The 26,315-nt window shown below is 40.6% G+C and overlaps 1 protein-coding gene across 5 annotated transcripts in view; it reads left to right on the top strand.

Moving 5' to 3' along the window:
* The window catches only part of CSNK2A2 (casein kinase 2 alpha 2), a 35,529-nt gene that overhangs the window by 6,561 nt on the left and 2,653 nt on the right, over positions 1–26,315 (top strand). For 2 of the 5 annotated variants that reach the window (XM_033127431.1, XM_033127432.1), the window contains exons 3-11: positions 3,429–3,530; positions 5,954–6,004; positions 13,866–13,925; positions 18,607–18,690; positions 19,462–19,572; positions 19,826–19,927; positions 20,434–20,534; positions 21,346–21,494; positions 22,909–23,002. In XM_033127431.1, the coding sequence (XP_032983322.1) occupies positions 3,429–3,530; positions 5,954–6,004; positions 13,866–13,925; positions 18,607–18,690; positions 19,462–19,572; positions 19,826–19,927; positions 20,434–20,534; positions 21,346–21,494; positions 22,909–22,985 (837 nt within the window). In that variant the 3' untranslated portion in view covers positions 22,986–23,002. Of the gene's footprint in view, positions 1–3,428; positions 3,531–5,953; positions 6,005–13,865; positions 13,926–18,606; positions 18,691–19,461; positions 19,573–19,825; positions 19,928–20,433; positions 20,535–21,345; positions 21,495–22,908; positions 24,555–26,315 lie in introns of those variants that run through there. The other 3 variants (XM_033127435.1, XM_033127433.1, XM_033127434.1) reach the window with 3 other exon arrangements.

The raw sequence follows: 26,315 nt of genomic DNA, 5'->3' as shown, positions 1-26,315 counted from the left end.
CCTTCCTTCCCCCCTTCTCTCTCTCATTCCCTCTTCTTTTTTTCTTTCTTTGGTTTCAGAGCTTATGCACCGAAAATTAAAAATGAGTTTTTTCCCTTTAAATATTCTCTCCAGGTGTGTCCAAATTTATTTATTTTGAAACTTGATTTAATACCTAATTACTGTTTTTTAGCTTTTTGCCATTTTCTCTACTAGACTTGGAGTTAAAAAAAAAACACAACTTTTTTTGGGGGGGTTTGGAAAATAAGCTGATTCAGTTCGAATCTTTCAAACAGATAATCTCTGAGTTGTAATAAATGAACCTTCAGTTGTCTAGACTTCTGTAGCATGTGAGATGAAATTATGAGATTGTCATGGAAATGTATGTATTTTCTCCACTTTGTGTTAATGGTGGTGGGTGAGTGCAAAATTGGGCTAGAGGGTCATAGCATCCTTGTTTCTGTAAAATTCACGAAGTTTTCCTCAGATTGCAAGGGAGTTATAAATCTTGACTTTTTGTCTCCAGTTCTGTTTGTAGAATTAAAGTGATCTCTTTCACTCCACGGGAGCTCATTGGCTTTTTAGCTTCCCACGTTCAGAGGAATACGTTGAGGCTAAAGGGAGTTTACCTGTCGCCTGGTTCCTGTAGCGAATAGGTGCCCATGCTTTGGAGGGGCATGTCCCGGGCTGTCGGTCACTTTCCTTTTGTACAGTCTCTTGGTTTTTTGTTAGCACGCTAGGACTCCAGCTGCTGCGTGACTCCATTGTGCCACTTCAGTTGCCCTGCTGTCCCCAATCTCTTGTTTGGGAAGTTGTTGGATAGGTGACAGTTGAGCAGCAAAATGTGCTTCACTTGCTCTGTAAGTTACCTTTAGACATAATGAGAGAAAGCTTAATCTTTACTGGGTTGTCCAGGAATAGTGTGCCTGCCTGACCTATTGCTAAATGACAGGAGAGCAAAGCAAAGCTTCACATGGGGCATTGTCATAAAAGCACCTTGTTTAATGGGGTACCCCTGCTCTAATTCACTGTTAGGAGGAGAGGAGGGCTTGGGGTGTGTCCACGCTTCTGGCTGTGGTGGTGATTTTATTTTTTTATTTTTATCTCTGTTACCACTTCCACAGATCTATAACTGCTTTCTAGTAGGGATGGCAGCTCTAGAATTTTCTTATGTTGAATATGCTGGTAGCATTGGCTGAATTTATAGATACGGCCGCCAGCTTTAATTTTTCTTTGAACTTTTGGACATAATTTCAGACTTAGAAAAGTTGTAAGAATCCCCATATATCTTTCACCCAGATTTCTCAAATGTTAACATTTGATTTATCCTTCTCTCTGATTTTTTCAAACGTATGCACATATTGTGTATATATATATATACGTATACAATTACATTTATTTTATGTTTTTTTTGAAGTGCTTGAGAGTAAATTGCAGTCATCCCTACTTTAATGTGTATTTCCTAAAAGCAAGGACAATTTCTTACATAATCCCACAGTGCCATGATCAAAATTCAGAAATTAACATTGCTATAATGCTACCATGTTTCCCCGAAAATAAAACCAGGTCTTATACTAATTTTTGCTCCAAAAGACGCATTAGGGTTTATGTTCAGGGGATGATGTCCTCCTGAAAAATCATGCTAGGGCTTCTTTTCCGGGTAGGTCTTGTTTTCGGGAAAACATGGCATTAGGTAATCTGTAGTCCCCATTTGCGTTTCCCAGTTGTTCTTACAATGTTCTTTATGTAAAAGAAAATCCCAAATCATGTGTTACATTCAGTTGTCTTATCTTTGTAATCTGGGGCAGTTGTTCATTGTGTGTGTGTTTCATGACACTGACATTTTTGAAGTGTACAGGCTACTTATTTTGAAGAATGTCCTTCTCTGGCTATTTTTTGATCGAGTTGTACTTCATGTTTGAGTGCTTCATGTATTGAGCTCCCTAATTATGAAAAAGGGAATAAGGAGTAAGATTCCTAAGTGGAGATGGGGAAGAGACACAGTAGCCAGTTCTGCTGCACTGGGAACCCTGACAGTGGAGTGGGCATGGTCGTCGGCAGCTGGCTCGGAAGGATGCAGCTAGACTCCAGTCTCGGGGTTGTGCGCCTTGTTACAGGTGGTGCAGGTGCTCTGCGTTTCATAATCTTCTCCCTGTCTGTTTTGTTTTGTGTGCTCAGAGCTGTAGCTTAGTGACCAGCAACAGCTGAAGGTTTCTCTGGCGTGTGTATGTTACATTCCCCCCGCCCCCCTACACACACACACACTCTCCACTACCACGTACACATACACAGGCTTTTTAAATCTTGTTTCATGGCAATAGCCACTGGCCCCTCTTTGCCAGTGCTATTTTAACAGCGTCTCGGTGATGGGATACTCCTTTTCCTTAGTTATGTTAGTTACATAGCCATACGTGGGGAATGAAAGCATGGTGGCTAGGAGTGAGGCCTGCAGAGTCAGACTGTCTAGATTTGATGATACCTGCCCCCCTTTACTGTTAGCTGTGACCTTGGGCAAATAGCTCCACTTGGCTGACTCTATTGCGTAAGAATTTTCTGAGGATGAACTACGATTTATTACTAAGCAAAACTTTGAAAATAATAAAGCTAACATTTATTGAGTGCTTACTATGTGCCAGTGACTGCTGAGTGCTCTATAAAACATAATTGATTGTGATGTGCTTATTTTTCCTCCAACTCTGTAGCCCATTTAAGGTAAGAAATGATACATGTAATGTATTTCCGATTAAGGTCTTTAATTTTCCTGTCCAGCAGATTGAAAGGTTAGCAGGTAGCAGGGGTTTTCAATCACCGTGGAATCAGAAATCGGTTTTCTGCTTTTCTGATCTGTCATCTCTTTCTTTAGATGGAATGGGATCTGTTGGGAAGTTTTGCTGGCTCTGTTCCCGATTTCAGATTCTAGATATTAAGGAAATGGGAGTGGCGACAGGAAATGGGAGCCAGCAGCTGGGAAACAAGTTTGTAACTTGATGTCAGGGAACTGGTCTCCACTCCTGGAAGGAGGCAAAGTTACATGTGTAACTCGTTGGAAGAGCAGGTGTCTCACCATTTTGTTGACGTTTTTCCATTTGTGGGTGTTTGATATACAGCTGTTCAGAGCTATAGCATTTTCCATTTGGCAGTTACCAGTAAGCATTTTATTTTTAAAGTATGACACGGGTGTTCAAAATTTGTAAGTGCCTAAATGTAGCTACTTAAAAATGTGACACATAAACTCTTAAGTCTGTAAATTATTTAACTTAATCTTATAAATTCTTACAGGGCAGGTCCATTTTATCTCAATTTTTTTGTCTTCTAATTTTAGCATGCTCTTGAACATTACATGGTGTACAATATAGTGCAATATCTATTTGATTGGCTAAAATCATTTTCAAGTTTTATTGATGAACTTTAAAGGGAGTCTCACTTCTGATTACTCTTGTGTATTTAAGCCAGTGAAGAAAAAGAAGATAAAGCGGGAGGTTAAGATTCTGGAGAACCTTCGTGGTGGAACAAATATCATTAAGCTGATTGACACTGTGAAGGACCCTGTGGTAGGTGCCTGACGGTTGCGGGAGAGAGAGTGTGTGTGTGTGACACAGAGCCTAAAATCATGAGAAATGGTATGTAGTGAGGATGAGTGTGTTTGTCCGTCCTACTGAATGATTTTGCAGACCAGAAAACATAGTGGCCCAATGAGCAAATAGCCACCACCACTTCTGTGGGACCTAAAAATGTATATAGAAAAATTCCCTGCTCCACGTTTATTACCTCATTATTTTGTTTCAGCCTCACAAACATTTGCTAAATATTTCCTTTAACCCCCTGCTCTTCTCCCAATTTTGAAGCTCATTACTACCAATTAGCATTATTTTACCTCACTTAAGTAAGTCTGACATTTGAAAATCTGGGTTTATAGGAGAAGGAAATACCAAATACCTCCATAAGGACATCTGGCAGAGATTGCCGACCTTGGAGGAAGCAGCCTTGGTGTTTCTCATACTCGTCTTTAATGCAGCGTCCATCATTAGGGATCACATTGTATATGCAGATGTAACTGAAATGTTTCTGTTAAAATGCTTAATTTTTATCCATTTTAGATATGCTGTTAAACTTTTTTCCTCTTCCTGGGGAGTAACTTAACCTTAAGTGTTTATGATTAGCTGAGGTTTTTTTGTAATACTTTTATACCACTTCCTATTCCATTTCTGTTCTTCACCTTTTGTACCTCAAGTATTTCCTTGTTCTCAAAATGATAGCTATTTATTTAAGAAGTAGGTCTTTCCTTCTGTCTGCTAAAGACATCCTCGCAATAATGTGATCGCTAACACACTGAGCACCTTGTGTGCTTCACGGGATCACATCATTTATCATCATCCAGTGGGTCCACAGTGTCACACTGTCCAGATGAGAAAATGGAAGTCTACGGAGCTTACGTCATTTGCCCCAGATTACAGTGTTGTTGAACTGATGAATAAGGAAAGTTTGGTTTTTTTCACCTGACAAGGCTGAAAAGGAAAGATGGTTATATGTTACTGTGTTTCCCCGAAAATAAGACCTAGCTGGACCATCAGCTCTAATGCATCTTTTGGAGCAAAAATTAATATAAGACCCGGCATTTATATTTTATTATATTATATTATACCAGATATTATATAAGACTGGGTCTTATATTAATTTTTGCTCCAAAACACGCATTAGAGCTGATGGTCCAGCTAGGTCTTATTTTCGGGGAAACACGGTAGATTCTAATTGGCGTTAAAAATATACACCAGTCTGATCCACTGAGATTGATTTTACAATGACTAACAGAACTTAGTAATAGCTGTCTTGTCAAAAAAATAGTAAAAACAAATTACTGTTTTTGTAATTTGTTACTTAAAGCATGTGTGTAACAAAAGCATGATATGTAACAAATAAGTTGAAGTGTAGGAAAACCAACAGGGAACCCCCATCCCCTGACTTGTAGAGGAACAGTGCTGCTCCCAACCTGTAAAGAGATCTGGTAGTTTTGATGAAACCCTTTCACCTTTGGTCCAGTGAGAAGCCCTCTGACCAGGACACCTGCTTGTCCTGGCCAAGACCTCTGTGCATCACTGGGGCCCATTTACTAAGTAACGTTCTGCTTCCTTCAGCAAAACTTCCCAGCTGCAAAGATTCCCAACATGATTTTTTCTTTCTATAACCCTCTTAAGCCTCCGCTTTGCTCCCAATTTTGAAAGTTTATTACTACCAATTAGCATGATTTTACCTCACATAAACTTGACATTTGAAAATCTGTATTTACAATAAGGACATCTTGACTGTTTCGTGCTTGTTGCATTAAAGATCAGAGTGGTTTAAGAATACTTGATTATATATGATTTTGGGGGAACACATCCACTTTATAAAGTGAGACATTCTGTAATGGCTTCTAGCCAAGGCAATAATTTCCCATTATAGCTTACTGATAATCGTAGATATTTTCCTTTTTGATCCTGAAAAGATCTTTGCTAGATTCCCAGGACCTATGATAACTCTGTAAAATGCATCTGCTTGCTAAACCAAGATGAAAACATGTAGCTCCTTTTGTAGTTTGCAGACTGGAACATTGCAGAGTATAAATCTTCACATAATGTGTCAGGCCCACGGATAGGTTGGTCAGAGAGGACATCTGAGAGCATCTGACAAAATATTATGAAAACTTTTAACCATTTACAAACATAAAGTGACGAGTGTGAGAACCTCCCTGCACGCAGCACCCATCCGAGCAGTTCATCCTCTCACGCCAGCTTTGCTTCATCTGTACCCCACCCTCTTCCCCACTGCCCACCATCCCGTTATTTTGAAGCAAATTCCAGACATAAAAGTTGAAAGGGATACTTTATGAATAGTCTCTCCCTGTTGAGTGAATCTTTTTCATCTCAGTGGGGGACTTGAGAAGCAAATTGTGCTTGTTGTTTGAATATTTAATAAGCGTTCATATTCTCTCTTGCAGTCAAAGACACCAGCTTTGGTATTTGAATATATCAATAATACAGATTTTAAGGTGCGTACATACTTTTTCTTTCTGGTATGGGGTTAATGGGGTGTGGGGAGGTGGCGATAAGGAACTAGAACACGAGGGGCCGGGAAGGTCATTGGTGAGAGTAGGAAATAACAAATTAATTCCTTGTAGCGTGAGTACAGGACGCAGAAAGTGTTCAGGGGTCTCGCCAGTGGTGTGTGGCCGCTCGTCACCCTTCGCCTGCTTACTCTGGAATCGCTGCTGGGCTGCGTCTAAGCTAATGCCTCACCTATTCCGCTACTTTTTTAGTAGATGTTAACTTTGACTTTCACAGGAGTCTTACTTACATTGCTGATAGGCAGTGATAAAGGGATATAATGCTCATGTGAAAAGAAGCGATACATTGGATCCAAACTCTCAGATTGTGTTCATGCACCCTGTACACAAAGCAAATGACAGAAAAGCCCTGTCCTGGGTTATTTACATTCCTTACATTTGTAAGGCATAGTTATTTAGACTGTGAGGTGTTCTTCTAAAAGCATGGTTTTAAGCTGGTTTTTCATGAATTTGTTTTTATTGTTTTCCAAACACCACAGTCTTAACTTGTGGGTAAAGTTTTGGGGCCATTCACAGTATGAAAACCAATATAAGAAAATAACATTTTCAAAAATCAGAAGTGGTATTGTTTTTTAGGAGGATTTAGAGAACTTTTAGGTGATTACAACTCTGGCGGTGAATAAAAGGCTTGTGATTTTGTTGCGATGGAAGTTAGGGACAAAAACAAATCAGCAGTTGGAATATGCTGGCACTTTGGGTGAAAATAAAAGAACTTTATCCTCACATCTAAATTTTCTTAGGTAATCACTCTAAAATAAGGTTAATTAGTGAAAAGTAAGCAAAAGAAGACATTATGACTTGCAAAACAATAGGCAAGTTTTATTTACAGAGTAGCATTCCCCGGATGTGTGACTTCTTAAAGGTAAAAAACCTGTAGTGAACTCGTGGGATGTCAAGTTTTTCATTAACTAGCGCAGTCGTGTTTAGCTGGTAGAATACTGTGCTGATGTCACTTTTGCTATGAATGACCCAGATTTATCAAGGTGTATATGTGGTGCGTGCATTTCTTCAGAAATGGGCAGGCTTTATTAAAGCAAACGTTTTTCTAACGCAAAAGTTTCAAAGTTGGTCTTCTTGGAACTTCAGAGTGAAATCCTTCAGTTTTAAATGCTTCTGCTTTCTTAATGAGTTCTTACCAGTTGTCCAGCAACACATGTAAAATTGTGTTTCTGACATTGATGGCTGCTCTGTTGACTTAATATGCGGAAGATCAGTTTTTTAATTCCCTAGAGAAATCTTAACTTCTTACAAAGGGGATGTTTTGATGGCTTACATTCTCTAGGAGCTTTCTTTAAAAGGATCATGAGAAATTAATGTTTTTTGAGGCTTGCGTATATGAAAATATCTTCATTTTATCCTAATTAATATTTTTGCCATGGTACAGAATTCTAGGTTGTAATTAATAATGTCCTAAGAATTTTGAAGAGATTGTTCCATTCTTACCACTGAAGCAATTCTGGTTTCATCTCGTGATCCGGCTTTTTTTTTTTTTTTTCCTTAAAGTTTTTAGGATTTTCTCTTCATTTTCAGTCTCTGAAATTTCAGTGACATGCTTTCATATGGGTCACTTTCATCTTTTGTTCTGGATACTTACTGGGCTTTTTCAATCTAGAAATTCATGTCCTTCCGTTTTGAAAAAATATTTTTAATGTTCTTTGATTTTCTTCCCTTCTTTGTTCTCACTTTCTAGAACTCATTCGGATGTTAGACTTCATATCTTAAAGGTCTATTTTGTCCTCAGGACTTTTAAAAATAGTATCCTATTTTATGTTTTATATAATAGCTCCTATTTTCTCACTGAGAATATGTTTTTTTCCCCCCATTATGTTTTCTTCATGCCTTTTTTTCTGTTTTTCTTTTCCTTTTTCCTTTGTTTTTCTTCCAAATTCCTTTTTTGGTGTGTTTTTATTTTTTTTCTCTGTGACATTTATCTGAAATGTCATGATTTTTGAATGTCTGCTCATACTTTAAAGTAAAGAAATCACTGATGGTCAGCTCCTGTCTGGAGGGTTCAAGCCTGGCTGCTGGCATCTTAGGAGCCACAAGTTAAGGAGAGCTCTGGGGAGTGTCATGTAGACTTTCACTTAGTTCCCCCTTTTCAGTGTGGTGTTTTCCTGTTTTCAGTTCATCTGGCTACCCTCTTTCAGTGATACCTGGGGTCACCGATTCCTGAGCCTTTCTGTAATTCTTCAGTTTGAAGTTGTTTGTTTCTGGAACCCCTCCACTGTTGCCAGGATTTTCAGCTTTTTTGGTCGGCTGAGTCAGCTGGACATCTGTTTTCTAGCTTCAAAATGTTGTCGTCTCTTCCCTTCTCTTAGTTATTGTGAGTTAATCCCCTTCTCCTTTTACTGTTATTTTAGAGGTGCTTTGGGAAGAAGCAGAGATAGGATGTGTTTGATCTGCCGTGTTAAACTGGAGGTCCCCTTTGAATGTTCAAGTATGCCATTTCAGTTAACTTAAAAGATCATTAAATACCAGGTAACAGATGTCTATTGTAGAAGAGTAAATCGTGACAGGAAAATTATTTTCTTTTCCAGGTAGTATGAGAGGCCACACACAGGGAAACCAGTTGGTTTATTGTCCTTGTGTCCTTCAGGCTTTTGATTTTGTCTTGTATCTGTCTGAGGAGGGAAGTTTGTTTTAATTTTTTTCATTTTACTGTTAAAGGTATTAATAACTGGTTTTAAGGTATCACCCAGAGAAGGCTTGTCCCTGGTTTAATGTTCTGTGAATCAACAGTGATACACCTGCAGCCCATTCTTTTCAGTCTTTTTATTGATACAATTGATAATAAATTTTTATCTATAATTACCTTTCACGGTAGTGTCCTGATTTTGGCATCAAGGTTTTACTAACTTCATAAAATAAGTCAGGTACCTTTTCCTTTCTATTCTCTTCAAGTTGAAATAAAATTATTTAGGTAGGTGTGTTTTTTTGGGGAGGAGGGGACAGTTTGTACTACACTTTCCTTTTTAAAACATACTATAGGTTAAAGGTTTATCCCTTTTTTCTATCTTTTCTTGAGTCTGTTTGGATAATACCTATTTTTAAAGTTTACCTAACTTCAAATTGTACTCACATAAAGTTATTGATAGACTTCTCTTAGGACTTCAAAACTGTAATGTGTCTGTAACTATGCTCTCCTTCACATTTGATCTTATTTGTACGTTTACTCCCTTTTTTTAAAAAAAAAAAATCAGTGGGGCTAGAGACCTCTTACTAATACTTTCAAAGGACCAGCTTTGGTTTTATTGCTCAGATGTTGTTTTTGTTCATTTTCTATTTTATTCTGTTTCTGCTCCTATCTTTTATTTCTTCTTTATGATTTCTTTCCTTCTTTCTTCCTTAATTCTCTTCTTCCTTGGGTCTTCACTGTTTTTTCCTCTAACTTCTTGAGTTGAAGTCAACTTCCTTGATTTGTTTCCATCTTTCTTGATTGGTAATAAGTGTGCTTTACGTCTGTACAACCCCACGCACCATTTTAGCTACATTTCATGGTTATGAAACTCATTTCTATCCCATCTTCAAAATAGAAGTACAAATTCCAAATTTGTGGATTTGAAGTTTTTCCCTCCTAACTTTTTATTGTGAAATTTTTAAAACCTACCGAGTATTGGACACAGTAGCATAATCAGTACCCGTATGTTATTCACCTGACTTACCAGTTGTTCATATTTTGCCACATTTGCAATTATTTCCCTCCATCTCCCCACCTTCCCTTCTGTATCTCTCTCTCATGATCTTTTTGCTGAAGTCTTCTTAAAGTAAGGTGCAGACATCATACTTTACTCCTAAATATGCAAAAACGGGAACTAGGTCGGACATCTTCCTACATGACCACAGTACTATTAGGTACACTGAAGAAAGTTGGTATGTATACAGTAATGCCATCTAATAGACAGCATAGAGACTATATTAACATGCTTCCCAGTAGTTACTGTTCTGGGAATATCATCAAAGCTGTATGTTTATATACAATATACAATCCAGGATCCACTTGATTTTTTTTTTTTTTTTTTTAAGATTTTATTGGGGAAGGGGATCAGGACATTATTGGGGAACAGTGTGTACTTCCAGGACTTTTTTCCAAGTCAGGTTGTTGTCCTTTCAATCTTAGTTGTGGAGGGTGCCGTTCAGCTTCAAGTTGTTGTCCTTTCAGTCTTAGTTGTGGAGGGCGCAGCTCAGCTCCAGGTCCAGTTGCCGTTTTCTAGTTGCAGGGGGCGCAGCCCACCGTCCCTTGCAGGAGTCGAAACCGGCAACCTTGTGGTTGAGAGGGTGCGCTCCAACAAACTGATCCGGGAGGCAGCTCAGCTCAAGGTGCTGTGTTCAATCTTAGTTGCAGGGGTCAGAGCCCACCATCCCTTGCGGGAGTCGAGGAATTGAACTGGCAACCTTGTGGTTGAGAGCCCACTGGCCCATGTGGGAATCGAACTGGCAGCCTTCGGAGTTAGGAGCATGGAGCTCTAACCGCCTGAGCCACTGGGCCAGCCCCACTTGATTTTTTTTTTAAATATTCTTTTATTGTTGATTCCTAATTTGATTGCATTGTGTCCAGAGAACATGATCTATATATAATGTTGGTATTTGGAATTTGTTGATGGTTGATGCTTTATGACTTTATTTAGTACATGGTCATTTTTTATGTTAAGCTTATTAATTTAGTCCAGGTTCTCTATGGCCTTAGTCATGTTTTCCCTTGATATTGCATGTTAGAGATACTGGCTTGGTCAATTTCTCCTTGAAATCGTCAGTTACAAAGCTTCATATATGTCAAAGTGATAATAAAAAGATACATGATGATACTTCAGACAAAACAGGACTTCAAAACAAATAAATAGGAAAAGTCAGTCTGTAAAAGTTGCAGTGAATACTTACAGAAAACTCCCAAACTCAAAAGTTGTGTCAGGAACGCTAAGGTACTTTTTGAGGTAGAAATGGTTTCTGTTGCGACATGCTTCTCCGTTTTCTATGCCTTTGGAGGAGTCTAAATAAAAATGAATATACATTTTAAGTAGAATGTCATTTGGAAATTTTAAAGATTGATAAGACATTCCAAATGGGCTGTGTCTTGAGAAGATTGTACACCTGTATTGATCTGTAGAGAATTTCTAGATCACTCACAGAGAGGTGGGCCTTGTTAATGCTGTTAGAGCTTCACGTGGAGAGGATGGTTTATAGACCTGATCAATAAACTTTCCTTAATGGGGGGAACAAAATTTACTTTGATTACAGCTCGTTGACATTTTTTTGCCATTTCTTTGTAAGACATTTTCAGGTTGATCTTTGATTTGTTTGATTAATGATTTGTTCTCCTTCCTTAAATTTCTAAAAGTATTGACCTTGGTTTTATTCTGGATCTTGGGGTTATGTGTTAACAGTGCCAAACTGGTGACTACTGCTGTCAGTGTCCTGTGAGCACCACAGAGGACAATAAACAGAGAAGGGGGTCAGAGAAGGAAATGACCACTTTCAGCTCTGTGGAGCCTGAACAGGATGGGTTTGACTTGATAGCAAGGAAGAGGGGCAAGAGTATTCCAGATTTGGGGGTGGCAGAGGCGGGAACACTAGAGAGGGAAGAATGGAGGTTGCAACCCCAGGTTTGTTTGGTCAGCATGGGGGACTTCTGGGGGCTGCAGTGGAGACAGCTGCAGAAGTTGAGGGAAGCCAGACTTTGGATCCTGGCGAGTCCTGAATTTTTAGCCCAGGTGGTAAAATGTTACCAATTTATTTTGGTCTCCTCCTACCCAGAGCTCCTGAGAAGTGAACGTCAGCCTGTGATTCAGGACTTTGTAAGGTATTCGGCCGAACCACTATACTCAGTGACTGGGTTTTGTACTCCATAAAAGTGGCATTAGTTGGAGTAGCTAGAAACCCTACACTGGCAGTACGAGGACATTTATTTCTATGCCTTCGACCAGTATTTGGTATAGATACACATGAAAGAGAGGAAAGCCCGCCACAGATCAAAGTCCAGATAATAAAATCACCCAGACTTGTTCTGAAAAGAGAATATTCTAGCCCTCTGAGGGTTAGAAAATGCTCTTTTCATTGTGATGGCCTATTTGTTGACTTGAGATTCAACTTGGCATAGTCTCTGGAGTGATCTCGAACTCTCAGAGGAGGAGCTGATTTGACACCCAAAGAGATAGTGTCTTCAGCCTGTGTCTGTACATACAGGTTGGGGCTGTGCTAGGGGAGAAAAAAAAACGTGGGTGTTTGACTGTTAGGCAGTTGACTCGTGAGCAGAAGTGGTGGCGTGCTTGTGCCATTGTGCCTGAATGCGGTTCAGTCCCAACCAGGGTCAGCCTCCCGGAGTGGAGCAGCTCCCAGGCACCACCGGTAGTGTATGCTGGGATGCGTGTTTTCATTCCCTGTGGTGCCCTGAGCTCCTGCTGCCTGAGGTGGATGAAGTCAGATATTCTTACTAAGCTGGAAGGAGAAATCCTCTTATTTAAAAAGGGACCTTTGAGAAAGAAGCTAAGTCCTGGTATTAGAATAATGTTCAATTCGATTTTGGGCAAATTTGTTTTCCTTAAAATTGTTTCTGAACAGGTAATGTATTTACACGGATCTAAAATATAAAGGGGTATGCAGTGAAAAGTCTGCTTTCTTCCTCTGGGCCCAATTGTCCATCCCCCCCGCCCCCCATATATGTGAAATCACTTTTTATTCATCTCCTTCATATCATTCTTGCAGATCCATACAAATGCGGATGTGTGGCTTTACTTTGCCCCCTTTTACACAGACATACTGTACACGCCGTTCTCTGCTCCAGCGAGAGATTCCCTACATTGCTTGAGTCTTCCAATAAAGAGAGAAACAATATATTTATGAAAAGTGTGCTGATTGATTTTATGGAAAGTCTGCTTGGACTGATGGGGAAAGAGATTTACTTGGAATCTTACTTGGAATTTACTTGGAATTTATTATCAAAAGTAACAGTATAGTTTCTGACAAGGGTTTGTGGTTTTAATGAACCTGGGTGCATAAATGCCACTCTGCCTCCTAGAAATTGAAGTTTTAAAAAACCTCCCAGTGGGTGGGTCTTTGGATTATCAAAAATGAGAACTTTGATTTGTATGTCCGTTTTGCCTGGAATCATTTTCAGTGCCTCTCTTTTTTTTTCTTTTTAATTGCATCTACCACTCCTCTTTTCTTCTGCCTAAAACATTTTACTTCTTTAATTTCTATCAGTAGTGCCTATAAAGTGTTCTTTTCTTCCAGCCTGGAATTGGTTTTGGAAGAGTGGAGGGATAGATTTTTTTTGTTTCTTGCCATCTCCAAATTCTATAGCAGTTGAGTTTCTTCGTGTTTCTTTCACTGACAGACTGAGAATAGTCTTGCCACTGTTTTACCACGTGGGCTAATGAAGTTTTTCAGGTTCTCCTATCCACTCAGAACTTGGTTCTCTAAAGTGCACTGTGCTCTGCTGTGGGGTTAGTTTGTTTGAAGTGCAGACTATGAGGAAAGCTGGACAACTTGGACATCGTCTCCATAAAAATAATTGTGGGTGCTGAAATCATGAAGCATTAAACAGGTTTTCAAAAGAGCCAAGTGGGCTTACGTGTTTTTCTCCCCTGGAATTCCTTTTTTTTCCTTCTGAAGACTAAAGTATTAGAGCTTCCTCTTTAGTCTTTGTCCCCATTTGTTGCAGATCTGGTAGTAAAAAGTTCTGGGGTTCTTTAGTGACTTAAGCACTGAATTTACAGAGAATAATGACCAAAATTTGGGATGACAAGATGCAGTGAAACTAAATTACCTTTCTGTTTTCTGAAATCTGTTTCAGCAACTTTACCAGATCCTGACAGACTTTGATATCCGGTTTTATATGTATGAACTTCTTAAAGTAAGTGGAATTCATAAACTGAATTTTTTTCAGACTTATTCATTAAAGAAGTTTTTGAGAGGACAAAGTGAACTCCAACAGAGTATTTCTTCGTATCCAGAGAATTTAGTGAGGTTTTTTGTTTTTGTTTTTTTTTACTTAGATTGAGCCTCCATTGTGGGACCTTTCCAGTGGAACTGAGAAAAGTGGCCAAGTTGGGGGGTACCAAGGACATTATATCAAAGATTAGAACCTCTCTCTTCATAGCTCTTGTTGGCCCTTGGAGTTTCTTAAAATTTTATTTATTAAAATTTACTATTAGTTTTCACCGTATAATAAATCATCCAAATTTAATGACTTTTAAAAAATGATTTATTGTTTCTCATAACTCTGTGAGTTAGCTGGGTGAGTCTTTTCGTCTGAGGCATCTTAACGGGGGCAGAATGGCCCGGGGTGGCCTCAGTCACTTACCTGGGGTGACAGCTGGAATAGCTGAGGTCTTGTGCTCCAGGAGGTTGGTCTGGGCTCCTTCCCATGGTGGTCTCAATGTTCCTGGCAGCAAAGGAGGGCAAACCTACATGTGTATGCAGTTTTCCAGCCTCTGCTTGTGTCACGTTTGCTAATGCCCCATAGGCCAGAGCAAGTCACATTGCCAAGATTCAAAGGGTGGAGAAGTAGACCCCAGCTGCCGATGGGCAGGGCGTTGAAGTCACGTTGTGGAGGGACGTGCATACAGAGATGACAGGCCATCTTTCTCTTGTCATCTCTCGTAATCCTCATTTTCTTTAGCTACCCTTCTAGCCCTGGCTAGTTAACCTTGACTTGCAGGGAGGGGTGGTGGTGGGAACTTCTGGGAAACTTACTAACCCCAAGACTGAAATTTTCAAGCACTACTGATTGATGGAGGAATGAACTTTTTCAGTTTGTCTAGGTAAATACTTAGGTAAAGAATTCTAAAAAGGTTTGTAAAATGGAAGAAACCAGTGGTTCCTAAATTTTTTAGGGTCATGGATCACTAAGAATCTAATGAAAGCTGTGGACTCATCCCAATAATACATGTATAAATATACAATATAAGGGTTTTTTTGGTGGGGATATGGATCGCAATTTAAGAATCGCTCAAAGAAGATAGAGGTGAATAAGGTATTGGCATTATTAAAGAAAATTGCCAAGATGGAGTTTTGATGGGATTGTGAACAGTTGTTTGAAGAAAGTACCAGCGTAAAGCTAAGCTTTAGGGGATAGGGTTTTGAAGAACTAGCTATGAAGTGAATGTTTTCTTCAAGCACTTGCACAAGCCACTTGTCATTAGAGTCAACGTGGTGGAATTAAGGGCTCTTACGTCTAATGGGTCTTTCCTTTTGTCAGTAAGATCCTAAAGATGAAGAAATGAGAGCTCAGTTTACCCCACCTTTTTTTCTCTGTCCTCTCCAAAGTAGCATTGAAGGCTTCAGTGGGGAAGAGGTTTGCAGGGCCGGCTCCTGTGAACTGTCCGGCTAGCCCCTTCCGAGAGGTGCTCTTCAGGGAAGCCCATGCGTTCACCCTGTGAGAGCTGCAATCCCAATCCCACAATTGGTTATTTTTTTAAAGTAAGATATTTAAGATTTTGCGGCAGGCTAGCACACCAAAGGTAAGGTTTATAAGCTAGCACAGTTGTCCTTAGATCAGGGAAAGACACCCCATGACACAGGTCTTCACAGCCTGGTCATTCAGGTGGCACTTGGTATCTGGTGTCCTCTGTTTTCTAGGGTAGCAGCTAGGCGGTGAGGGCATGTACTATCTGCCAATGAGGCGTAGAACCCCAGATGAAACTTGAAAAACGTCTTTCGTGCTTAGTGGTCAGAAACTAGCAAATATTAAAACTGAAATAATTCCCCAAGGAATTTAAATGCATGTCACTAACTCCACAGGGAATCTGACTAGTAAACTTGGCAAAAGAATTACTTCCCTTACTGAATTTGTTCAGCTTTGCTTTCATTAGGTATTTTTCACATCCCAAGTATTGTGGTCCTAGTTCCTTTGGGTGAAAACTAGGCAAAACAACAGAATGACCACTTGCTAGATTTTCTCTTTGGGGGTAAATACAGGGATGGGAGGAGGAAATATTTCACTTCATTGAAAATGCAGAAGCAGCTGAGGTTAAGGGCTGCACAGTGATTGCTCGGTGACTTATGGGTTGCACAGTGTGATCTGCTTCAGATTCAGAGAGGTCTGTCCTCAGGAGCCCTGGTTTCATAAGGCACTGTCACAGAGCCACTGTGGAATCTTGCTACAACTATTGTAAAACAAAACAAAAATTGAAGTAGACCCTACATAAGTGGAGTGAATATATCTTGGGTGTACAGTTTTTTGGATTTTACATAAGTGAAACAAACCTTCACCTAAATCTACATAGAACTTTGCTGTCTAGCATAGTAGTTACTGCCCGGATGTAGATTTTTAAATTAAATAAAATTTAAAATTCAGTTTCTTAGTCTCACTGGTCACTTTCCAGGTGCCCACTGGCTTTATGTGGCTAGTGGTTGCCATATTGGACGGTGCTGATATAGAATATTTCTGTTGTTGCAGAAAGTTCTGTTGGACAGCGCTAGTGGAGAATATTAGGAATACTCCAAAAGGCTCTCTTGTCCCCCTTCTCTTCCGTATCCCTTCCTCTGAAAATGCTCATATTCTCACCTCTACCACCATTGTTTAGTTTTGCCTGTTCTTGACCTTCATATAAAAAGCATCAGACACTATATGCTCTTTGGTGTCTGGGGAAAGCAAAGGTTGCTTACTCCTGGAATGCTGGTCCTAGGGATCATTCTCTGGCTTATGGATTCCCTCCCCCATAAAGATGCTTCGTACAGTGCCCTTGCTAGTCTAGTCCAGTGGTTCTCAACCAGATCAGCTTTGTTGAGAACCACTGGGAAATTTGGCAATGTCTGGAACCATTTTGGGTTGTCACACAATTGGAGAGGAGCTGCTGGCATCTGGTGGTAGAGGCCAGCGATTCTGTGAAACATCTTACAGTGCACAGGACAGCACCTCACAATAAGAATTATCTGTCCAAAATGTCAGCAGTGCTGAGGTTGAGAAGCCCTAGTCTTGTCCCATGGAAAACTGCCAGGAGCATTCAGTGTCACGCACATAGTAGGTACCATAAGATTGTGGGATGCTATTATTATTCCTTAGGGAGTATATTATGCGATTCATGTAGGCTTCAAGTGCTTTTTAAAACAAGCCAAAGGGCCTAACATTGAAATTGATGAAACTTGTGTTTGGAAAGGGAGATTTAAGATGAAATTTTTATATTATTTAAAAGAAAAAATAAACAATCCAAATAAAAAATGGATGAAACATTTGAATCAGCATTTGTCCCAAGAAGATATAGGGTGGTCAGTAAGCACGAGCTGTTCAACGTGATCACTCATTAGGGAAATAGAAATAAAAACCGCAATAAGATAACTGCTTTAAACCTACTAGAATGGCTGTAACCAGAAAGTGTTGGCGAGGATGGTAAAGAAAGGAATCCGCATACAATGGCGCAGCCACTTTGGAAAGCAGTTAGGCAGATTCTTTAAACATTTAGTGTAAATTTACATACAACCCAGCGCTTCCACCTTTAGGAATCTACCCAAAAGAAATGAAAGCATATATCCTCTCAAAGACTCATACGTGATTGTTTATAAGCAGTTTATTCATAATAGCCAAAAAGTGGAAACAACCCAAATGTCCATGAACTAGTACATTCATGAAGTGAAATACTACTCAGTGAGAAAAACAGCAACTCGGATGAATCTCAGAAACATGCTGAGTGAAAGAAGATAGACAAAGTTATTTTATTTTATGAATGTCCAGAAAAGGCAAGTCTGTAGCAGCAGATGGCAGATCAGTGGTTGGAAGGAGCAGGAAGAGGGGGTGGTCGGGAGGAGGAAGGAGGTATAATAGATGAGAGCGGGCATTGACTGGAGGCAAGTTGAAGGGAACTTCTTGGAGTGATGGAAACATTCTAAAACTAAATTGTGGCACTGGTTGCACATCTCTATATAAAGTTACTAAAAAAATCATTGACTTGTACACTTAAAGATCTTATCTGTATATTGACGATGTCATAGAAAGCAATTTCCTGCCTTAGAGTAATAATATAATCATGATACTTAAAGAGCAGCTGGCTTAGGGGTTGTTTCTAAGGATACTACTAATATTAGAATGTGTGTTAATCTAGAAACCCACATGGGACACATCGAAAAAACAGGCCACGCTGAAAGATACATTTGCAAGTCATTCTTCTTGTCTACATGGACTCTTGTTTGTCATTTGAACCACTATGACAGGCGACTCCAGTGAGGTTCCCAGCTCTGGTTTTAAAACATCAAATTGGGCCAACAGATTAACATATGATTTCTGAATCCAGGTGGCTGATCAGTTGCTACCTGCTGCAAGTAGGAGAGAAGTGCCTAAAGAAGTGTGTCATTCTCCCTTTTTAAGAAACCTCCATCCTCGTCCTTGACGTCCCCTCCATAGTCCCCTTTCTACCAGTTGCCATGCGATGTGCACAGAGAGCAAGGGATGCCTTCTGAAGGGTGTTTTTTCTCTTTTGTTACAGACAGTAAGCTGCCCTTTGGGGGACTGTGTTCACGTCAAGCTGTCACAAATAATATTGCATTGGGGGGGTGGTAGAGGGCTTGCTTACATTTCTCTGTGCTTTCTCACCTAATAGGCTCTGGATTACTGCCACAGCAAGGGAATCATGCACAGGGATGTGAAACCTCACAATGTCATGATAGATCACCAACAGAAAAAGGTACCATTACAGCCAGGCAGCAAAAAGCCTTTCCCTGGATGACTTAGGGCAGACCACCACACTGGCCAGTACTTGGGTGGTTTCCGGACACCTGTGCTGGTTTCTTTGAGGCTGGTGATTCTGTTATTTGTCCAGTCTCCAATGTTGGTTTCTACTTTGCGTAAGCGTAATACACAGGGAAGTAAACAGCTGGCCCTGACTGTTGTCACTCGCTTATTGTGATCGTGGTTTCCTAGAGGGCCTCAAGAAAGAAACTACAGCTGATGGTTTCTATTGTTTTAATGCCCCCTTAGACCAATCTGCCTGGCCTTAAACGTATACTTGGGTCCCTCCTATTTTCAGTATCCAATTCTGGTTGTCCCTGATTGGTGAGTAAATGAATCAACTAGTGTTGCAATAATGAGAAGCTAGAGCAGTGCTTCGGGAGTGGGGCATATATCCCCAACCTTTTTAGTTACGACTAGAGCTTATGACGAAAGCTCTCAATGATGAGGGAATGTGTTATACATGTAAGTGGTAGTCACATGAAGCCAGAGAGAAAACTTAGCTCGGGATAATTTAAATTTAAAAACAGAAAAAGCAAGTAAGATCCCAAATGCTCTGCTCTAGAAATGAGCTCTTACGCAGTTGCTGAAAGTGTAATTTTTTTAGCCAGTGTACTTGCCACCATTTTTTAATGTGGCCACATAATTATCATCTAACGTGCCTTGTTCTAAGGCACAGAAATGAGAAACGCTTCCTTCACATGTTTTATTTCTGTCGTATTTGTAGCTGCGACTGATCGACTGGGGTCTGGCGGAGTTCTACCACCCTGCTCAGGAGTACAACGTCCGTGTCGCCTCCAGGTACTTCAAGGGACCAGAGCTCCTGGTGGACTATCAGGTAAAATGGCTGGTGAAGCACCTCTGGGCTCTTTTTATAGTTCCTTAGGGCTTTTCCTGGCTTTTTCTTTTCCCCCGTTTTCGTTTAGTCAGTTTGGATACATTCAAAACCAAGTCTTTATTCCACCCCAAAATAATCATTTCAGATTCTCCTCAGCTACCTCTTTTTTGGGGGGACTTTGAATTCTAAAGTATCAGGTCAGACAGTTGCGTTGTAACACCTTTGACTGACTGGTCGTCCCTTATTTCCTCAGATGTATGATTATAGCTTGGACATGTGGAGTTTGGGCTGCATGTTAGCGAGCATGATCTTTCGAAAGGAACCCTTTTTCCACGGACAGGACAACTATGACCAGGTGAGCAAACACCGCCAAGCTCATATCCATTTGGGGGCAAATGCCAAGAAAATAGCACCCCTTGGTGGGGGTTGCTATAATTGAGCCACTGCATGTAAGCTTTTCTTCAGGGTAAAAAATTTCACAAGAGGTTGTCTGTGGTTGCCAGGTTCCCAGAGATAGATAATGCTGTCTATGCCCAACTTCCAAAGTGAGCCTGTGAAGTCAGTTGCCCTCTTGTCTAATAAAACTAGATTCCGTCATTAGATTGTGATGTCACCGTAATCATCAACTTCCAGAAGATTGTTGTGATAAGTTGTGTTGCCATTTTAAAGGCAATTCGGAAATCTGCATCCATATACACCTGGTGTCCTGGGGTTTGCTGCCTCTCTTCCCCAGGCTCACATCTGTGTCTGTCCCTGGAGATTCAGTGATGTGGAAGTTCTCTAATGCCTTGGTACAGTGTCCCCACAGGCTTGCAGGGAGTTCTGTGCTCAGTGATTTGGTCAGTTTGTTTTGTGTTTCAGCTTGTTCGCATTGCCAAGGTTCTGGGTACAGATGAGCTGTATGGGTATCTGAAGAAGTATCACATAGACCTAGATTCACACTTCAACGATATCCTGGGACAGTAAGTAAGAGAGAAAGAAAGAGGGTTTTAACTGACCCATTTCAGAAGTGGAAGGTTAGCCAAAATGACTTTCTAACGCTCTCGCCCCTTTCTAATCATATCAGAATTGAAATATCCTTCTTTTTTCCCGTGTACATTTTTTTAAACTTATTTTGAGATATTTGGACATTGTTTACATGTGTCTTCTAATCATTTTACTTCTCTAAGAGAGCCTGTTTATCAATGGAAAAATGTAAGACAATTATAATGTTATAGGAAGAAAAGCATTCTGGGATAGCATATGCTTATTATAATGGAAAATCTTAGAAAGGTGATTCTCCTTTGAATAAGAGATAATTCCTTGTTCTGTGTAATGGGTGTTCTATAAGGTAGCAAATTTTAAAGCATGTTTTTAGATGCAGTGTTGAAAGTAAATGTGTTGATACTTTTCAACAGTATTTTGTGGAACCTCCGTGTTTCTAAGGCTAGCTCTCTAAGTATAGCTGCTGAATAATAACAATTACTCAGTCACTTCTGTGCCTCACTCGTAATTGACTAAAAGCCCGGGACATAAAAAATAATCTAGAAAGGTTCCACAAATTCTAAATCAGATGTAGAAGTTTTAATTAATTCTCTTTGTCAGTCACCAAGCACTGTTTTTATCTGAGGATCCTGTAATTGTGTGGGGGTGGGACAGAGTTACCAGTAAGAATGCGATGTAACGAGTCCATAATTAGCGTAGTGTTCCGAGATTTTGTTGGTTTTAGCCCTACTATGTAAGGATTCTTGTTGGACTTAATTTCAGGATATTAATGCTTCCTTTTCTTCTCAGACATTCACGGAAACGCTGGGAAAACTTTATCCATAGTGAGAACAGACACCTCGTCAGCCCCGAGGCCCTAGATCTTCTGGACAAGCTCCTGCGATACGACCACCAGCAGAGACTGACTGCCAAGGAGGCCATGGAGCACCCGTACTTCTGTGAGTCTCCAGGCGCTTCTCGGGGCTTCGTTTATAGAAAGAAACATTCACCCAGAATTTCTCTTTGAGGCCAGTCGAGAGAAATGTAGGCATTTGGATTGAATGCACTTGAAATTGGGCCTCATTAGTTCTAGACTATTGAGACTACTTGGCACATCTGTTTCTTGATCCCCAAAGGTGTTTGCTTGTTCATCGCTGTAGCTTTCCTTGAGTTTGGTCTGTTTGACCATTCCCCGGGGCCTTGAGTTGATAGGACACAAGTATCTAAAATTTGTTTTCAAATATATACATTTGTGTGGAAACCCAATCAAAGATTGTTTTCCCCCTCAGAATACAAGTAATTAATTAATTGAAAATAGTAAGATAACCAATAGTATATTTTAAAGAAGGAAATGAGTTAAATTTGAGGAAAGGAAAGTAGATACGGAAAGACCTCACTTAAATCCTATCTGAATTACTGACTTCTTAGGTCCCACTTCAGAATTTGTGTATGTGTTCAGTTTATGTGGTTGCGTATTATTCTGCATGAATCTAGTTCTCTCCACTAATAAAGCACATCTCACACTTTCTTCTTATCATCATTGTGAGACGATTTAGTCCGGGCAGAGGAAACGGAGAATAAAGGAGGTTAAGAGACCTGTCTCAATTCACTATTTGAAATTGAGATGAAAACTTACAACTTGTCTGTTGCTTGACCAATATGATCTTTCCTTCTTTTTTCCCCCCTTTGGAGATTGACTAAGTCTTGCCTGAAGAATACGTCACTACGTGGTCTTGAACCTACTGGCCCATAAACATTAGTAGACAGCAAGTTGAAAAGGTCAAGTGCAACTTGATGTCTTTGTTCCAGTTTCCGGCACAGAAAGCTGTTTTCACCCTTTGAGTTAGATCGAATTAAGAACACTGATGTTTACAATATGTAATTCATGATCTGTCTACTTTTCTGAATATACCACATGCTTCTATAAAAAAATTTCTCAAACTACTTTTGCTTAAAATTGGTAGGTCTTCTAATGGCTCTTTTTATTCACCCTTTCCTCTGAAGTGCTTATTATTGCACATGCTTTGAAGAGATTGGGGGTTGGGTGTAATGTTAGTATTCAAGGAAAATAACACATCAGACAATTAGTAGGAATTTGAGCATTGGGAAATGAGTGTTTGAGTGACACTCTTTTCCATGAGTCTCGGTGGTTGAATTTGTACTCTGAGGAAGTACACAAGCATTTCCCCTGGTGGTTTTCAGGGTCTGGTTTTTCTATAACCAGAATTCTGTAACTTCTGTTGCCCCCCTGTTCCTGACTCTTCCGGCAGTGTGTATGTATCTCTGTGTCACTGTGGAGGGGCTGGGTTTGTCGTGATGTCCTCTCCCACGCTGAGCAGCCCTGATTCTGCTCACTTCCATCCTTTCTTGCAGACCCCGTGGTGAAGGAGCAGTCCCAGCCCTGCGCAGATAACGCTGTACTTTCCAGTGGCCTCACGGCAGCCCGATGAAGACAGGGAAGCGACGGGTAATGCGGCGTTGATGCTTGCCAATAAAACCAACCAACCAAACAAATCTTGAAGGAAAACTACAGTGTGATAAAAAGAAATTCTAGTCATTCCTTCTAAACGCAAAGAAGAGTAAAGACCTAAAAGTCTGTCAAAAAGAAAGAAACTCCCCAGTACTAGTCTGCAGGGAGCTGCCGCTCTGGCAGCGTGACGATGCACATAGTTCAGGATCTGAGGGCCTCTCCCTTTGGAATGCATGGGAGATGAGAGAGTCGGAGTTGTTGTGCAGTTACCTTTACTTAGCAGGAGACCGCTGTTGAATTAACACGTTCGGTCAACAAGCTCTGAATATCTGACTTCCTATCTATTCCACTGTGGTCTGGGTTTCCTTGGGTGAGATTCAGGTTCAAGTTTTAGCAACACGTCAGCAGTCTGTCCTGACACACCAGCCTCATTTACGAAGAGGAGGTATTAAAACAGTGACAGTATTTTTTTTTAAAGCTCTTTTACAAATCCATGTTTTATGTATTTTTTTATGACATGAGCTCTCTAGGAAATGTACCTCATCCCTGCAGGTTCCTTCTAAGTGAATTCATTTGGGAGCAAACTGCAGCCACTCTCACGAGTCCCCTTTGATGTCAGCAGACATCACGTTAAACCTTGTGATGCCATGAATAGGTCCATGTGTCTCATCAGAAGTTAGATGCTAAGTGCATATCCTGGAGCTCACTGTAACCTTTGTTGATTTGCCTAACCATAAAATCTTGTTGCTATTTTTTTGTGTAGCTTTTTTTTTTTTTTTCTGGCAGCCTTATAAGGAGACCTCACCATTTCCTAGCACATCCTGTGTGTGCACCTATTTTAATGCATCTCTCTGAAACAAAGACTTTGTTCACAACCGTAACTAAAGCTGGAAGTCAGTCTTTAGACAGGTTGGGGAGGGAGAAAAATGTCCTTTAAGAATTTATTAAGGAATGACCTATTGGGTGAAAAAAAGGTCCTTCCCCACCCCCACCCCCCGTTTTGCGTCTTTTTATCCCCATGAGAAATAATTTCCCGCTGTAATCAGGGTAATCTGCATTTTTTTAAAGCTCTGATAGGTAGTACATGAATGTGACGGCAAAGATAGTGTGTCTCACGTGCAGGGACTGGAGTTGGTGGGCAGGGCCACCCCATTACCCAAGCGACCGACGAGAGCAACATGCAAGGGGCTCGGGAAAGGGAGTGGAGCTCCCGGAGCAAGTCTCGAAGCTTGGGATCCATTGTGCTAGCCTTCACCTTAGCAAAGGAAGCTAGATTTTGTTTAAAAAAACTAAAAATAGGGCTGATTGCATTTGGGGGACTTGTCACCAACATAGTTTGCAAGCAGTCCCCTTACCCCAGCTCTGCAGAGCCAAGCTGTGGGGACCCCACACACCTAGGCTAGAGCTAGAGGTGTCTACCACCACGTCACACTTTAGGATTTCTTTATTAACTATTTAATAATGCCATACGTTTTAATAAGGTTAGATTGTTTGTTTGAAAGCATCTGTTTACATTCCATATTCCAATAAAATCATATTGGTATTGGTAGCAGGTCCTATCTCTAAAATGTAGATTCTACTTTTGTCATTTGGTTGGTGGGAACTTAAAATACAAATAAAACTCTTTTTGCAGAGTTGAGCTTACAGATTAAAAAATAAAAATAAGGTCCCAAAGCCAGAAAATGCATTCAGTTAAGGTTCTCATACCAATACTACCTGCCTGCATTGCACATTCTGTATATTAATGTATACATTTGTTCTACCTGAAAATTAAAAACAAGACATGAGCTCTTGGCTGAACCTCTATTGCCATGTCAGGCAGTAAAACTCAGTGTTTCGGACTATCAAAAGCCTTCTAATGTGCCCTTTTAGGTGACACTGAACTATTGGTTATTATCAGGGAGATGTGCCACTGTGTGTCTTTCCTGCCCCCTACCTTTCATCTCCTTTGGCCTTTCTCCTTTCCCCCCTTTTTTTTAAGTTGCCTGTCTGGACCAGCAGGGGGGCTCTACTGGAGGGTCTTGGTGAAGTAGCCCCGTTTCTTTCCCTTGGGTCCCCAGAGGCAATAAAATCATCTGGAGAAGAGGCAGGTGATTTACTTGTGCCTCGCTCTCCTTTGGTCATGATTTAATAGGTGCAAACATGCTAATCTGCCTGTCCTTGGGTTCTGTAACTGCAGCTTTAACACAGGAGTAATTCTTCCTTTTTATGCATAGTTTACTTTTCCACCACCTATGCTTTTACCTCTCTTCATGCCTTAGACATACAGCAGAACTGAGTGTAAAATACTCCTTTCTGAGTCTGGTCTTGACACCCAGCTTGCTGGCTGGCTGACTGTAGGTTGTTTTTTCTCAGACTGAAGTGAGTCCAGTCCAGACCTTTTCTTTTTTACCTGGGTTAGAAGCATTTACCTGGGTTAGGAGATGGTCTTGGAGTTCCAAAAGAGGGATGAGAGAGAGAGAGAGAAAGGGGGGGAGGGAGAGAGAAAAAGAGAGAGAGAGAGAGAGAGAGAGAGAGACTGACTGACGTAGGAGTGGGAGTCTAGTCTTATTTAGATTAAGCTATGGTATGTTTACCCACCCACTGTCCTTCTCAGCGTATTTCTTAAATTCATCTCAGTGATTTTCATTAGACATTGTGTTTGCTTCGTTACCTTATAACAGGTTAAAAGTGCCTATGATAGGACTTACTACTTCCTAAAGAAAAGCAAAAAAAAATGTGGGGAACAGGGTAGTGTTACACTATCATCTCAGGTACTGCCGATGTTCAAGAACATAGAGCTGGTATGGTGAGAACAGGAGGTTCCTATGCCAAATGCAGGTCGCTCGGTTATCGGTCTGTTGGCACCAGTGAGTGTAACTACAGGTTTTTGCCTCCGCTGAGAATTCCTATGGTGAGAACAGAACTGCTAATATTGTCATCTGTGGTTTGCTTGCAGTTCAGTCTTCCTGGATCATACCAGCTGGCCTGCTCCTAGCCTATCCTGTCCCTGTGGTAGGTGACTGGGTGGGAGAAGCCATCCAGTTATGCAGACCAAGCATTTCTGGGTCTTCTTACAAATTGGAGGAGTGCTGCTGCCAGTTCTGTGTGGCACTTAGACCTCCGTCACTCCACTGGGTCTCCTAACAGACGTTCTCTAGCACATCGGTACTCACAAGGCTTAAAGCAAATGTATTTCCTTGCAGAGAAGGAAGGTGCTCTCAGACTGGTTGATTAATTAGAGCTTGTAATCCCTGGGGGCTGGGAGAGAAGCAGGGTAGGGAAGAAAGGGAACCGATAAGAGTCAATAGGTCCAGCTGGAGGAGGGGAC

Source organism: Rhinolophus ferrumequinum, chromosome 15, assembly GCF_004115265.2.
Source record: "Rhinolophus ferrumequinum isolate MPI-CBG mRhiFer1 chromosome 15, mRhiFer1_v1.p, whole genome shotgun sequence".
In the NCBI taxonomy this organism is placed as follows: Eukaryota; Metazoa; Chordata; class Mammalia; order Chiroptera; family Rhinolophidae; genus Rhinolophus; species Rhinolophus ferrumequinum.
Note: the sequence above shows the minus strand (reverse complement) of the source record. Positions and strands in the feature narration are given on the sequence as shown.